We start from the raw sequence: 14,264 nt of genomic DNA, 5'->3' as shown, positions 1-14,264 counted from the left end.
TCTTTTAAGACAGGCTTTATAATCATATGGCTGATTAAGGGGCAGCAAAGTATAACCAACCCTGTAACTATCCTTTAACTTGTACCTAACAAAAATAGTAACTATAACCTCCCCTTGTATTCTGTAAAGATCCTTTTTCTGAAAATATCTTTGAACTAACTTTCTTTAAAGCTAGTTCCCTTGCAACAAGTACAAAATAAAACTATGACATATGCTGACAATTAATCTGACAAGTTTGCATTAACACTGTCAAAACCAAACTAATGTCAAAATAACTGTAATTTTGGTTATCTAACACAGATTCTAATATATCCTCTCTAGCAACAAACATATCATGTAAGCCTTGAATTTATTTAAAATTCAAATCTTTTTTTGTTTGTTTGTTTCAGATAGAGTCTCGCTCTGTCGCCCAATCTGGAGTGCAGTGGCGCCATCTTGGCTCACTGCAACCTCCGCCTCCCAGGTTCAAGCAATTCTCCTGCCTCAGCCTCCTGAGTAGCTGGGAGTACAGGTGTGTGCCACCACGCCCAGCTATATTTTTGTATTTTTAGTAGAGACAAGGTTTCACCATGTTGGTCAGGCTGGTCTTGAACTCCTGACCTCATGATCCACCTGCCTTGGCCTCCCAAAGTGCTGGGATTACAGGTATGCACCACCATGCCCAGCCTCATTTAAATCTTACACATTTTATTTGTGGACAATTTCAACGTTATCGTTAACTTTTACCAGAAAATTTTAATGGGTCCTAATATTATAATTCCTCGTTTAAAAAAAAAAAAAAACTAGCCGACCAGGCGTGGTGGCTTACTACGCCTGTAATCCCAGTACTTTGGGAGGCCGAGGCGGGCGGATCACCTGAGGTAGGATTCGAGACCAGCATGACCAACATGGAGAAACCCCGTCTCTACTAAAAATACAAAATTAGCTGGCGATGGTGGCGCATGCCCATAATCCCAGCTACTCAGGAAGGCTGAGGCAGGAGAATCACTTGAACCTGGGTGGCAGGAGAATCACTTGAACCTGGGTGGCAGGAGAATCACTTGAACCTGGGTGGCAGGAGAATCACTTGAACCTGGGTGGCAGGAGAATCACTTGAACCTGGGTGGCAGGAGAATCACTTGAACCTGGGTGGCAGGAGAATCACTTGAACCTGGGTGGCAGAAGTTGAGGTGAGATGAGATCCCGCCATTGTACTCCAGTCTGGGTAATAAGAGCAAAACTCTGTCTCAAAAAACCAAACAAACAAAAAAAAACTAGCCAATATTTAGATTCTCATAACAAAAAAAAATTGGTATGTTTGCAATGTCAGGTTCATCTAAAAAACAAACTTTTAAAACAACGTTTAATTGGAATTTTTCATAAAAACTTTCAGGATGTGCCAATGCAACACTTAATGACAGAGATACATTCTGAGAAATGCACCATTAGGCAATTTCATTGTTGTGCGAACACCATAGAGTGTACTTACACAAGCCTAGGTGGTATAGCCTATTCTCCTAGGCTACAAACCGGTACAGCATGTTACTGTATTTTTTTTTTTTTTTTTTTTTTTGAGACGGAGTCTCGCTCTGTCGCCCAGGCTGGAGTGCAGTGGCGCAATCTCGGCTCACTGCAAGCTCCGCCTCCCGGGTTCACGCCATTCTCCTGCCTCAGCCTCTCCGAGTAGCTGGGACTACAGGTGCCCGCCACCACGCCCGGCTAATTTTTTGTATTTTTAGTAGAGACGGGGTTTCACCGTGGTCTCGATCTCCTGACCTCGTGATCCGCCTGCCTCGGCCTCCCAAAGTGCTGGGATTACAAGCGTGAGCCACCGCGCCCGGCCTATTACTGTATTAAACATTGTAGGCAACTGTAACACACTGGAAAGTATCTGTGTTTCTAAACCTTGGAAAAAGTACAGTTAAAATATGATATAATCTTATGGGACCACTGTCATATATTCAGTCCGTTTTTGACTGAAACATCATTATGTACTACATGACTGTATTACATAAGGCAAAAGAGTGAAATTACTGCTCCAATAATTGGTATCTTTCTCCTTAGCTATATTGACAAAACAACAGAACTTATGAAGAAGAGGAGAATCATTCAATCTTTGCAGTAACAGTTCTGTACCTTGATTTTGGTGGTTGTTATGCAATCTACACACCTGTGATAAAATGGCATCGAACTATACACACACATTGTACTGATGTCAATTTCCTGGTTTTAATGTTGTATTAAAGTTATGTAGGATGTAACCAATAGGGGAAACTGGGTAAAAGGTACAGTGCCCTCTCTATTTCTGCAGCTTCCTGTAAACTATAATATGCCAAAAGCACCCTAAGGACTTGCCAGCACTTCAAGGGCTCACAATAATCCTATGAAGTAGGTACTATTTTTATCCCCAGTCTATTGATGGGGAAGCTGAGGTAGACATTTTAAATGATTTGCCCAAGGTCACATAGCTAGTAACTGGCAAAAACCAGGATTTGGACACAGGTGGTATGACTCTCAATTTTTTATTTATGTCAAAGTCTGAGGAGCCACTAAAGGATTACAGGCAAAGTATGGTTGACAATCAAATTCACATTTTATTTTGGCAAGGTAACTCCAACTAGGAGTTTAGAATGACCAATGAAAAAAACTTCAAACAAGATTAGTTAAGAGACCGATGCAATAAACCAGAAATGATGAAGGCATGAAGTAAGAGAACATTAACAGAAAGAAATGTATACAAAATACAAAACCAACTCGACTTCACGACTGGATGAAGAGTGAGAACTTCATTCCAATTTCAAGGCTTGACTGACTACACACAAGCCAAGGACTTCAAGGACTTCATGTTTTAACAATACTATTACATTATCAAAATCCTTTTTTTTTTTTTGAGACTGAGTCTCACTCTGTTGCCCAGGCTGGAGTGCAGTGGCGCAATCTCAGCTCACTACAACCTCCACCTCCCAGGTTCAAGCGATTCTCCTGCCTCAGCCTCCCGAGTAGCTGGGATTACAGGCATGCACCACCATAGCCAGCTAATTTTTGTCTTTTTAGTAGAGACAAGGTTTTGCCATGTTGGCCAGACTGGTCTTGAATTCCTGACCTTAGGTGATCCGCCCGCCTCAGCTTCCCAAAGTGTTGGGATGACAGGCATGAGCCACCACGCCTGGCCTATATTATCAAAATCTTAAAGCAGATCAATTCAGTCTTAAGTCATCCCTGTTTCAGCAGTACCCACAGCATTTCACTTTCTTGCTATAAAAATTGTGACTAGATACAAATTAAAGTTACTGCCACTTGGCAACTCCACACTATTTAATATGTATACAGTAATGAGGCTACTAATATTTTCAATACACCACCATGTGGATCATCTCTGGACATAAGATAAACAAAGAAGCAGCCAGAGAGAATATATATTCAGCATGTGGAATTTAGTAAACATTTTTTATCACAATCCACACTCTAAATTTAAGAAAAACCTAAGTGCCCTTTGACTGGATTAGAATCATTTTACAACTTAACAGGAAGGAGTCTAGTGTCACCCATTTTAAGGGTGAAAAAGTTAAAATAATTGATCGCTTCAAAACTAAAATCAGACTATTGTTACCTTTTTTTTTTGCAAATGTTAAAAAAACACTATAGCATAAGAATCTGTCAAATACTGCATTAAGATTATAATAATCACTGGAAAACCTTAATGTAACTTCAACTTTATTACCACTATAAGGGTAAAAACCATGCTAAAGCCAGGGCCCTTCTAGGAGCTAAACGCTCTTGGAAAGTATCCAAAACAATGTTATAGTAAATTTCCAACTTGTTTCATCTAAGGTCAAGGAAAACGAATTATCTAAAGCACTGGATTATGTTTGAATACACTGCAACTATAAGTTTTACATCAAATAATCCCATGGAAAAATCTTTACTCTGCACCTATGATGGGCCCTAAATCCAGTAAGGGCAATGTGGAGGAATTAGCTGCACCTAGGAATCCATGCTACGTCTTAGTAATATTTTGAGAAAACTTTCAATATCAATAGCTTCCATTTTCAGAGAACTGTATTTTAACAAAATCTGTGAAAATAATGGTTTCGAATGATAATGAAAATCTCCTTAGCTTCTATAATGTAGACAACATATACTGGTTATTCTTTGGTTTCTAGCTTCAGTCAAAGTTCAAGGTCTCCTGCTATTTGTGGCTCAGATTCTTACGGGAGGCATGTCTGATAGATATACACCAATTTCATAAATAAATAAACATAAAGGTATTTTATGTGTGAGTGCATTGTGGGTGTACATATATGACACTCTAGACAAGCCATGCTTTTCATTCACAACGTTTTAATAAATTACAGTTCTACTAAAATGGGAAGTAAAAGCCAACTGTTAACCGAAAAATCTAGCCAAAGAATAGCAAAGTGAGCTACAAAATTAATTCCAGAAGCCAAAGAACTAAATAAATCAGGTTCACAAAACAAACAAAACCAACACATTTTCAATGAGCACTATTCGGTTTATCTATAAATGTTCATGTATTTAAAAAGTTGAGTGATACGCCAACTTTCACTTATGACAACATTCTACATAAATACCTAATTCCCAAGAGAAATAATTCAGGTTTAAAGAGCTGTATAGAAAAATAAGAGAAGCAAGAGCTACAATGAAATTAACAGAAGTAAATGGCATGGGAGCCCTAAATGTGGGATGTACTGAATACAGTGTACAGGAGACTCAAAATGCACAAATTAAGCCTAAATATTCCCAATGTATTCAATATCTATGAAACAAGCAATAGAATTCCAATCAACACTTGCCACAAAAATTGCCATAAGCTGGTTGCTTCTATTTTTTAAATGATGTAACAATGACAGATTTGTTGCCACATATTTTGTAACTTACCAACACTGAGCTATTAAGTTTCTATTAGCGATGTTTTAACTGAGGATTTGGGCTAGAAGACTGAAATCTGTTTGTACAGCAGTGAAAACGAAGCCCCACTAAAGGCATTCAACTTCCAGCTAAAGGCTCCTTTCCTTGATGCATATTTGTGACCATAAATAGTGTTCACTAAATGCAGTACACTAAACTAGCAACAGATTAGTTAAAAGCAGCTTAGATTTTCAACTTCCCGTAATACAGGCAACATCTTTAGAAGCAATCACATTAAAATAAATGTGTCTTTCACAGTTACAGGATGAAATTTTAAGCTGGACAAGCACCCATGCCCTGGTTTTCTACTTTATTCGTAAACTATGACTCCCACATGCTGAGAATGTTTTATGCTTTAACCTGCAGTAAAGGCTTTACATCATTTTAATGCCCAGTACTTAAAATGCAACAGAATCACCCCCAACGAATGCTGGGAATATATTTGGTTTACATGTAATGATTTTGATCCCACTAGTAGCCAGAAAAAGTTTAATGAATGCTTTTTCAAGTAAATAACTTTGCGCTTCTATAGACAAAACAAAAAGAAATTTTGAGGTAAGGGTGGATGGAAGAAAAAACACTCGTGTTTTTCCAATTTAAAATATTAATAAACATGTTGGTTTTTTACTTCTAAAATAATTATTAAACATTAAAAAAAAACTCCACGACTATTATGCTTCAGAAAAATAAAACAAAACACTCCGTTAAGTAGTTATGTAGGATTTTTCTCTGGTTTTTGCAAAGTAGTGTTTCAAGTTAAGATACAAGCTTAAAACAAATGATTCTGAAAATCCTGGTCTATCACAAACTAATGGCTTAGTTTTGAGTCAACATATTGTATATTCTACATCTGAGATTTAGAAATCACATTTTTTTTTCTATTCAGGTCAATTGAAATATACATGCTACCTCACTCTTTCAGTCCCCCTTATCTGTGTGAATGACCAACAGCAAAAATTTCAAAAAAATGGTTAGAGGACATACCATAAAATTACACACTCTATCAATGTGGTTTTCAGTTATCATAGAATCGAAAGGTCCCTTACTGGTGATAAGTGGCAGATTCAAGAATTGATAAGTTTGGGGAATATATTCAATTCTCAACAGTCGAAATAGAAATTATGCCAATTTCTTTATTTTAAAAATCCGTTACTCTAAAAAAATTGTCACATAAGGATTACTGAAGAACTTCATAAGGAAGTACAAAATATGTGATCTTAAATTCTCCTAGTGTTATTAAATATTAAAAACTGTGAGAAATAAGAGATGTTGCAATCCTTGCCTTTTTAACTCTAATTGAAATTTGAAAAAAAATTTAGAATTCAAATTTCCCAACTTTGACTTAGAAACATAATTCAGCTAGATCAAGCAACTTAATTGCACAATTTTAAAATAAGTTTAATGCAAAGCACTGCAATCCTGATGTGATAATTACCTGCGGCATAAATGCAAAATAATAAATGTATTTAACGATGCACTTTATGGTAAAACCACAAAAAGCACAACCATATTAGCACAAACTAAATAAAAAGACATAGGCGGTATTATGTCCAACAGAAAGAGAAATGAATGTTGTACTAAGCTAAGAAAGGAAGGAAGGACTTAGGAAGGAAGGAAGGAAGGAAGGAAGGACTTAGGAAGGAAGGAAGGAAGGAAGGAAGGAAGGAAGGATAGAAGGAAGGAAGAGGGAAGTCAGAGGTTTCTATACCTGCAGGATCCCAGAGAAATGAGCTAGTCACATCACTCTACCCTATATGATACATGGGTGACTTTTTTTAAGCTTCAGCGTAAATAAAAACAGTAATCACTTTATACCATTCAACTTTACATAGTGTTATCTTTAATGCCAACTGCATTCTTTCCTTTACTCACCCAATGCTTCTTCACTTCCATTCCACCAGCTTTCAGGCAAATGCAAGACAGAACAGGGTGGAGTAGAAGAAAAATACAAGCAGCGCCTTTCAGCGCACCCCCTCTCCCGCAAATAATTTCCAACAGTTCCTCCTACTACGAAAATAAGTCGCCCTATCTCCAGATACACAACAGACATTCCGTCTCTTTAGTAGACACACACACAGACGCGTACACAATCCAGCACTCCCGACCCCCACCCCAGGCCCCCCGAATCTTCAGCAATTATTCATCTAATTCACACGAAGACAAGATACCTCTACCTACTCTTTCGGGGTGAAGGTGGGTGGAGGACGCCTTTCAAAGTAGCCCCAATAGTGTAACCAAAACACGGTTCCGGAATAAAATATTAAGAAACACTTTTCCTTTCCCACTTATCTACCGACTTGAGGATGCAAAAAATCCATCTCCACATCACACCATCTCTACAGTTCTCGTGGCTGGAGTTTGGGGTGGAGATTCGTCCAGGGGAGGGGACGGAGGCGAGTGGCGGAGTGTGAGCGGGCGACGGGACACAAGCGAGTTGCTGAGCCCGGCTGCCTCGCACGACGTCGCCAGCCCAAACGCCCAGCACCAGGACCTCACGCCCGCCCCTCAGCCCAGGCCCAGAGCGAGCGAGGACTCGCGCTGTCTAACTTCCCATCTACAGACACCGCTCCAAGATGAGCAGAGCACACGAGTACACGTCACACAGTTTAAACACACTTACACACCCCAAACAAACCAACACACCTGCAAATCACCTCACAGTTTCCCGAACTCCACACCGGAGACCCCACCTCCAGGATTCAAACCTTCCGCTCATAGTAGAGGAAACCAGAAGAGTTGGGGGGCAGTCTACGCCTTTCCAGGACCGGCCCCACGAACTGCCCCACCCCACAGCCCGCGTCTGGGTCACCCGCTCGGAAGCCCCCTGCTTCCTCCCTCCTCTCAATCCGGCCGCTAACGAGACCCATCCCCAGCGTCCGCTCACTTCCTCCCCAAAACCCCTCCAAAAAAAATTGTTTTAAGTGAAGAGAAAGAAGTGAGGAAAGAGACTTGAGGTAGTCCGGCTTAAAAACCGCTCGACTCACCTCAGAATCCTCGCTGAGTTCTCTCCGCCCGGCACAGCCCCCTCCCCAACGTCCCAGTACGAAGGGCTGAGATAGGGAGGAGGGAAAGCGGGAGGGGGAGGGGTGTCTTCCGCGTGGGGCGCCCTTCGGGAGGGGACTGGGGAGGGGTTGAGGCCGGCGCAGGAAGAGGAGAAGGGGGAGGGGAGGCCCCTATCTCCCAGTCTCCCCCTGAAAAACCTCCCTTGTCTCAATCACATCAGACTGACTGTCTTTGTCTGGCTGACAACCGCCATATTGATATCAACAGCCCCGCTCCCACCTGCTGCCGCCGGGCGTCCCTGGGAGTTGTAGTTCCTGCCTCCCCTGAGTAAAATTGGGGAGCCCGGCGCCTAGAGGCCCAAGGGAACTACAACTCCCGGCAAGCCGCGTGCCCATCCGCCTTCGCTTTGGGAGGAGGGGAAAGGGGAGTCGGAGCCGTTGGGACTACACATCCCAGAATACCATGGGCCCCAGGCCCGTAAGGGGGACATGATATCATGCTGGAGTGGAGAGGGAGGATGCATTGGCGGCTGGGATGAATTTGAGCTGACGGAAGGAGGCGTTCGGAGAGGAAAGGGAGGAAAATGAAAGGCGACCACAGTTCCCATGATGCCTGGAGGGGAGACTACATTTCCCATTATTCCCCTGGAAGGGACGTGAGGAAGAAAGACTGCAAGTCCCGCGATGCTCTCGGCTGGCAGGTGGCGGAGATTGCACCGGAAGACGCTTCCTGGGTTTGAGGAGTTCAGTGACTGCTATTGAACCACCAAAAGTCCATTATGAAACTGGTGAGTCTTCGCTCCTAGGTCAGAGGGCAAAGGTGATGCTATAACCTTTTGGACCTCTTTTTTTCCTACGTTGGGCAGGGAATCGTCGCACAGGAGGGGTAGCAGTTATTGAGCTGGAAAGTGGAGTGGGCTAAGGAAAGCTGCTTTTTGTTGTTGGGAAGGTTTGAATTCCTCTCCCCCCCATCCCTCCCAGGAGGTCTTTTTTCGCTCGTTGGTGGGTCTTTTTGTTCAGACAAGACGTTGACTCTGTCACAGTCCTTCGCCTATGAACTCTGTGGGCTCTGTTAACCAGGTTTGGACGTCCTGGCTCCCACGTGAGGGTTATAATAGGCTGTTAACAATCCCTTTGCATTCGATTGGCGCTTGAGTATCCTGTCTCCCTACTGTTGTTGAGACCGGCTAGATTTATGCAGACAGTAAAAAACATTCGGCAGAACGTCATCACTTATTAAATATCCTGTTATATAGACTCCTCACTGCCCTTGGAATTCAGGACGAGGTCAGAGGGTGGAGAAGTTGAGTCTTAAACCCTGCATGGGATTTAGATGGGCAGAGAAGTGTTATATGGTATTCCATTCTAAGACTGTAGGGACTGCATGAGCCCAGGCCGAATGAAGCGTGCCCAGTATACCTGAAGTCTTAACATCACACAGCTCAAGCACCTGGTTCATGGAGGGTTCTCAGACCTTTGATTTGAGCCATTTGACTCATTGTGCACACAAGTCTAACTAGTTTATTCCAACTCGATTCAATTAGTAATAACATAGTGTAGAAAGGCAGGTGTGAAACACTGTTTCTCAACCTTTTAAAACCCATATTCGTGCAGCCAAGTTATTGTCAAGCTTTACTTGAGGCAGGAGAATCGCTTAAACCCGGGAGGCGGAGGTTGCAGTAAGCCGAGATCGCGCCACTGCACTCCAGCCTGGCAACAGAGCGAGACTCTGTCTCAAAAAAAAAAAAAAAAAAGAAGTTTATTTTTTACCATTTATGTAATTATCTGAACATGCTTTGCCAAACCACACAACCCACCCACCCTCATCTTGATAATCATTGTGCTACAGGCATATACTCTGCAAAGCCAGCTGTTTTCTGCGAAGTCAGAGAAAGTATTAAAAGTGGATTCAATTCCGAAATTGTCTCCGTATAAAGCTGTTTATATAAGGGGAAGGATGCGGGTCACTAAACCTTGAGAATGGCAACTTACCCCTGGGTCAGTGTGTTACACATTTAATAGTGCAGAATTAAAAGTCATAGCCGTTGCCCTACAGAAGCATGCAACCTAAGAAGAAGATAGAAAAGTAAACCAAAGTTATTATTTATTTATTTAGAGACAGGGTCTGGCTTTGTGGGGCCCAGACTGGAGTGCAGTGGCGCCTTCTCAGCTCACTGCCACCTCCACCTTTCGGGCTCAAGCGATCCTCTCGCGTCAGTCTCCCCATATAGCTGGGAATACAGGCGCGCACCATTGCACCCTGCTTATTTTTTTGTAGAGATGGGGTTTTACCATGTTGCCCAGGCTGGTCTCAAACTCCTGGGTTCAAGGTATCTGCCCACCTCGACCTTCCAAAGTGCTGGAATTACAGGCATGAGCCACCATGCCTGGTCCGAAATTATAATTCACTGTGTTCATAGTAAAATAGAGGTGTGTTCAGGGTTTTGGGAATTCAGAGAACAGAGGATTGGGGAGGTCAGGGGACAGCTTCTTGGAAACGTGGCTCTTGAACTGATAAGAAGGATAAGTAAGGCAGGGCCTTCCATGAAAGAGGTCAGCTTATAGGAGCATAAGAGCTTGGTACCTTATTGGCTAAAGCATGGACCCTGTGTTCTCAATAAAGAACAAATTATATTTAGTGTGTTCAGTTTAAGAAGGCAGGGAAGTGTGAAATAGTTTTTCCCATAACAACTCATTAGTGAGGGTATCAAAAAGCCAGGGTTTACTTTACATATATTTTAATTTGCTCATAAAATCCTCCTGCTTAATTTATTTAGAAATACGAAACCGGGGAAAAGAAAAAAGTAAAAAAGTGGAAAATTATTTTTTCCATTAAGAACCAAAGATGTCTCAGAGGAAAAGGAAGTATGCTATTGATACTCATACTCCCTCTTTACTTTGCAACTATGTATTACATACTAAAATTTATTTGGTAGTTGATAGATAAATATAATTGAGAATTCCCATCAACATACTAAAAGCATTGTTGCTCAGTAAGTTATTGGTGTGGCATGCCTCCCAAGTGGTTGGAATAAGTCCTCCCGTGGCCTAAAAGTTTTAATTTTGTGTACTGCTTAAGAAATATGTAATAGGCTGTGTTTTAAATTTATAATTATGAAACAAAAAATACATTTTGTTTAGCATTTTCTCATTTTTGAGATTCACTTTCCAGAGTACCCTTCCCACACACAATCTATGACCACCTCTTATTGATTCTACTTCCTAAATGAAGCTTTCTTAAATAGGTTCTATTTCTCTCCAGTCCAACTAGAATACTGTCTTTGTAATTGGAATTCAACAAGACCCCTTATCTGGTCTCCCTGCATTGAGTCTTAACCATCTCAAATTCATTCTTTCCTCTGCATCCGGAAGTTGTTTTAATTGCAGAGTTCCATGAAACCCTCTCAGTATCTTTCTTTGCCGTTAGGATAACTTCCTACACTTAACTTGGTTGAATATGTTCCATTTCCTGCCTCACTCTTTTTTGCCTGGCTAATTTCTTCATATATTTCAGATCTCTGTCTAAATAACACTTCTTCAGGGCCTCCTTGAATTAAGTACCCCTGTTATATGTTTGATGGCATACTTCCTATTTGTAGCACTTGTAATTATTGGCCTGTGTCTGTCCTCCCCCATGTAGATTCTGTGTAAATAATTGATAAATAATTTCTGAAGGTTTATCAAGGTCTATGGATACCCTTGAGAAAAGATTAAAGGGTGAAATTAAAGAGATTACAATAAGCAGTAACCATTGAAGTAAAAAAGGAATGATTGCTACCTTTTATAAAGCAATTATTGTGTGCCAGGCAATGTGCTAAGTATTTGCTATATAGTTTCCCATTTAATCCTTTGATCCAGGTGACAGTATTCCCATTTTACAGACGAAAAATGTGAGCTTCAGGCAGGTGAAGTAAGTGGCTTAAAGTTAGCATGGATTAAAAATGATAGAGCCAAGATTGAAACCCAGGTTTCCCTGTTATTTAGTGAGGGTAAGAACTCTAGCACCCTGCACCATGCCTAGGTTATCTCTTAAAAAAAAAGAAGGTAGAGTGCATACAGAAAATGTATTCAAGGCTATTTTTAAAAATTAGCTTTAAATGCAAGTGTGGTTCAATTAAGATCTTCAGGCCAGGTGCAGTGGTTCATGACTGTAATCCTAGCACTTTGGGAGGCAGAGGCAGGCAGATGGCTTGAGATCAGGAGTTGTAGACCAGCCTGAGCAACGTGGCAAAACCTGTCTTTACAAAAGATACAAAAATTAGCGGAGCGTCGTGGCATGTGCCTGTAGTCCCAGCTACTTGGGGGGCTGAGGCAGGAGAATCACTTGCGCCTAGGAGGTCGAGGCTGGAGTGAGCTGTGATGGCACCACTGCATTCCAGCCTGGGTGACAAAATGAGACCCTATCTCAAAAACAAAAAACAAAAAAAAGTTTTTAAGGTTATTGGTTAAAAAAAATTTTTTTTAAGTTTGGGAACTTTCTTGATGAGCTAAAGGCCCCCATATCAGAGCATACTAATTTGGGGCTGAAGTTAGTATTTTTTATATTCCAAATTTAGCTCCTGTGATACCATTTATAATTCCCTAACTTTGCACATCACCCTCTTGGTGGCTTTTCACACACAGGAAAACAATGGATGCCATTATAACATAATACTTGGATATCTCCTTCTTAGATACCGACTCAGAGGATTTCAGTGGCTTTCTGTATTTATAATATGCAATATTCAGGCAGCTTTATTTATCTGAAGAAAACTCATTGGCATTTTCAGTTAACCAGAATCATTTTAGAAAGCAGAGGAAAATTAGAAATATTATCTTTTAAATTAGCACATTTTAGAGCATGTTCTGTTATTTGTATAGATTAAGCCTAATTGGGTACCCTGATAGCCAGTTCAGCTAAGGATAGAAACTGGAATTCACAAAGGCCCTTACCGAAAGAACATGGAACAAAACATTCTGAGCACATTGACAGAAATTAAGTTTGAAACATCATGCCCAGGAACCCAGTCATTTAAATAGATGAAGATTCAAGCGAATAAAATAGTCCAAAGCAGTTCAAGAATGCAGCCTGTGTGTTGTACTTCCTACAGATGGTACCTGAGATGGAGAGAATCTTTTCTGGCTTATTCAGTCAACAAAGATTTATTATGCAACCACAGTATACCCTTGGCATTCACAGTTTTAACGCTTTCCATTTTAACCATTACATTTGACCCCTGTGACATGGAATTATTTATAATTTTGCTGAGACACAAATTTGAATGTGACTTTAAAATTAATGCTAATCCTTTCTTTGGGAGGGGCCTGAGTGCCTCAGAATCCATGGCGCTCTGCAGAGGCCGGCTTGTTAAAAGTCTTAAAGGAAGGTCATTTAAATGCTTGTTATACTATACTTATTAAATTTGAAGGAGAAAATTACATGCTGTAGTTGTGTTTACAAATTTTAAAACTTGAGAAGGCCACGAAATACATTCTTTAGTGGTCTTTGCTCCTTTGTTCAAAATGCTGTTTCATTTCTACTGGCTCAAACTTTTAACTTGCCATTTCTTCTGGGAAAACAGATGGAGCAAAGAAATGAATTCATGGACTGCTCCCAGTGGAAGACAAGTAAAACACCGAGTGCAATTGTAGATTATGTAGAAAATTGCTTGAAAGGGGCAAATCCTGCCCCAAGGTCAGTTTAAGAAATCATTAGAAAGGGGCGTGGTTAATCCTCACCTTGGATCTGAGAGTGTTGCATTCTTCCTCCAATTTACATGGTTGTAGAATCCTGTTGGCTTCCTAGGTTGTACATGAAAACAGGAAATCTCGGGCTATAAATTATAAGCCCTCAACGTTTTACTGGTGCTTGATTCAACTATTGCAGTACAAATTGTTAAAATGTCAGCTTGACTTCACTGTCTTTTCTGTTTTTCTTTGCTGGTTGATAAGAGTGCCCTCCTGTGTCTTTAGGATGTAATGTCATTTCAAGCTTTTCAAAGGTCATATTTTATCATAACCTCAATAGGTTTTTTCCTTCATGATTTCCTCAAACTCTGAAAAGCTGCGTGTGACATAAGGCTAAGTTACATACCTTGCTCAGTAATGCTTCGTGATAAAGATGGATGTTTTACTCTTAGGCATTTCAGAGTCCAAAATTATTATTCTGAAGATTAAATCTTTTATACTTAACAAGGCAAAAAAAATATATCGGGCCAAGCACAGTGGCTCACACCTGTAATCCTAGCACTTCAGGAAGCTGAGGAGGAGGATCACTTGAGCCCAGGAGTTCCAGACCTGGGCAACATAGTGAGACCCTGTCTGTACAAAAAAAATTAAAAATTAGCTAGGCCTGGTGTCTTGTGCCCATAGTCC

General features: G+C 40.9%; 2 protein-coding genes across 18 annotated transcripts in view; one reads left to right on the top strand and one right to left on the bottom strand.

Annotated features, from left to right (window-relative positions):
• The window catches only part of HMBOX1 (homeobox containing 1), a 187,079-nt gene extending 178,878 nt beyond the window's left edge, over window positions 1–8,201 (bottom strand). For 9 of the 16 annotated variants that reach the window (XM_012508503.2, XM_030817051.1, XM_012508504.2 and 6 more), the window contains exon 1: window positions 7,893–8,179. The gene's annotated coding sequence lies outside the window, so the exon portion shown is untranslated. Of the gene's footprint in view, window positions 1–6,780; window positions 6,810–7,086; window positions 7,274–7,551; window positions 7,864–7,892 lie in introns of those variants that run through there. The other 7 variants (XM_030817038.1, XM_030817043.1, XM_030817037.1 and 4 more) reach the window with 5 other exon arrangements.
• A 223-nt stretch (window positions 8,202–8,424) lies between these two features.
• The window catches only part of INTS9 (integrator complex subunit 9), a 124,051-nt gene continuing 118,211 nt past the window's right edge, over window positions 8,425–14,264 (top strand). Inside the window, exon 1 of one of the 2 annotated variants that reach the window (XM_003272923.4) lies at window positions 8,425–8,698. In XM_003272923.4, coding sequence (XP_003272971.1) covers window positions 8,690–8,698 — 9 coding nt within the window. In that variant the 5' untranslated portion in view covers window positions 8,425–8,689. The remainder of the gene's footprint in view (window positions 8,699–14,264) is intronic. The other variant, XM_030817035.1, reaches the window with a different exon arrangement.

This window comes from Nomascus leucogenys, chromosome 8 (assembly GCF_006542625.1).
Source record: "Nomascus leucogenys isolate Asia chromosome 8, Asia_NLE_v1, whole genome shotgun sequence".
NCBI classification, from domain to species: Eukaryota; Metazoa; Chordata; class Mammalia; order Primates; family Hylobatidae; genus Nomascus; species Nomascus leucogenys.
This window is presented reverse-complemented; position numbering and strand designations above follow the sequence as displayed.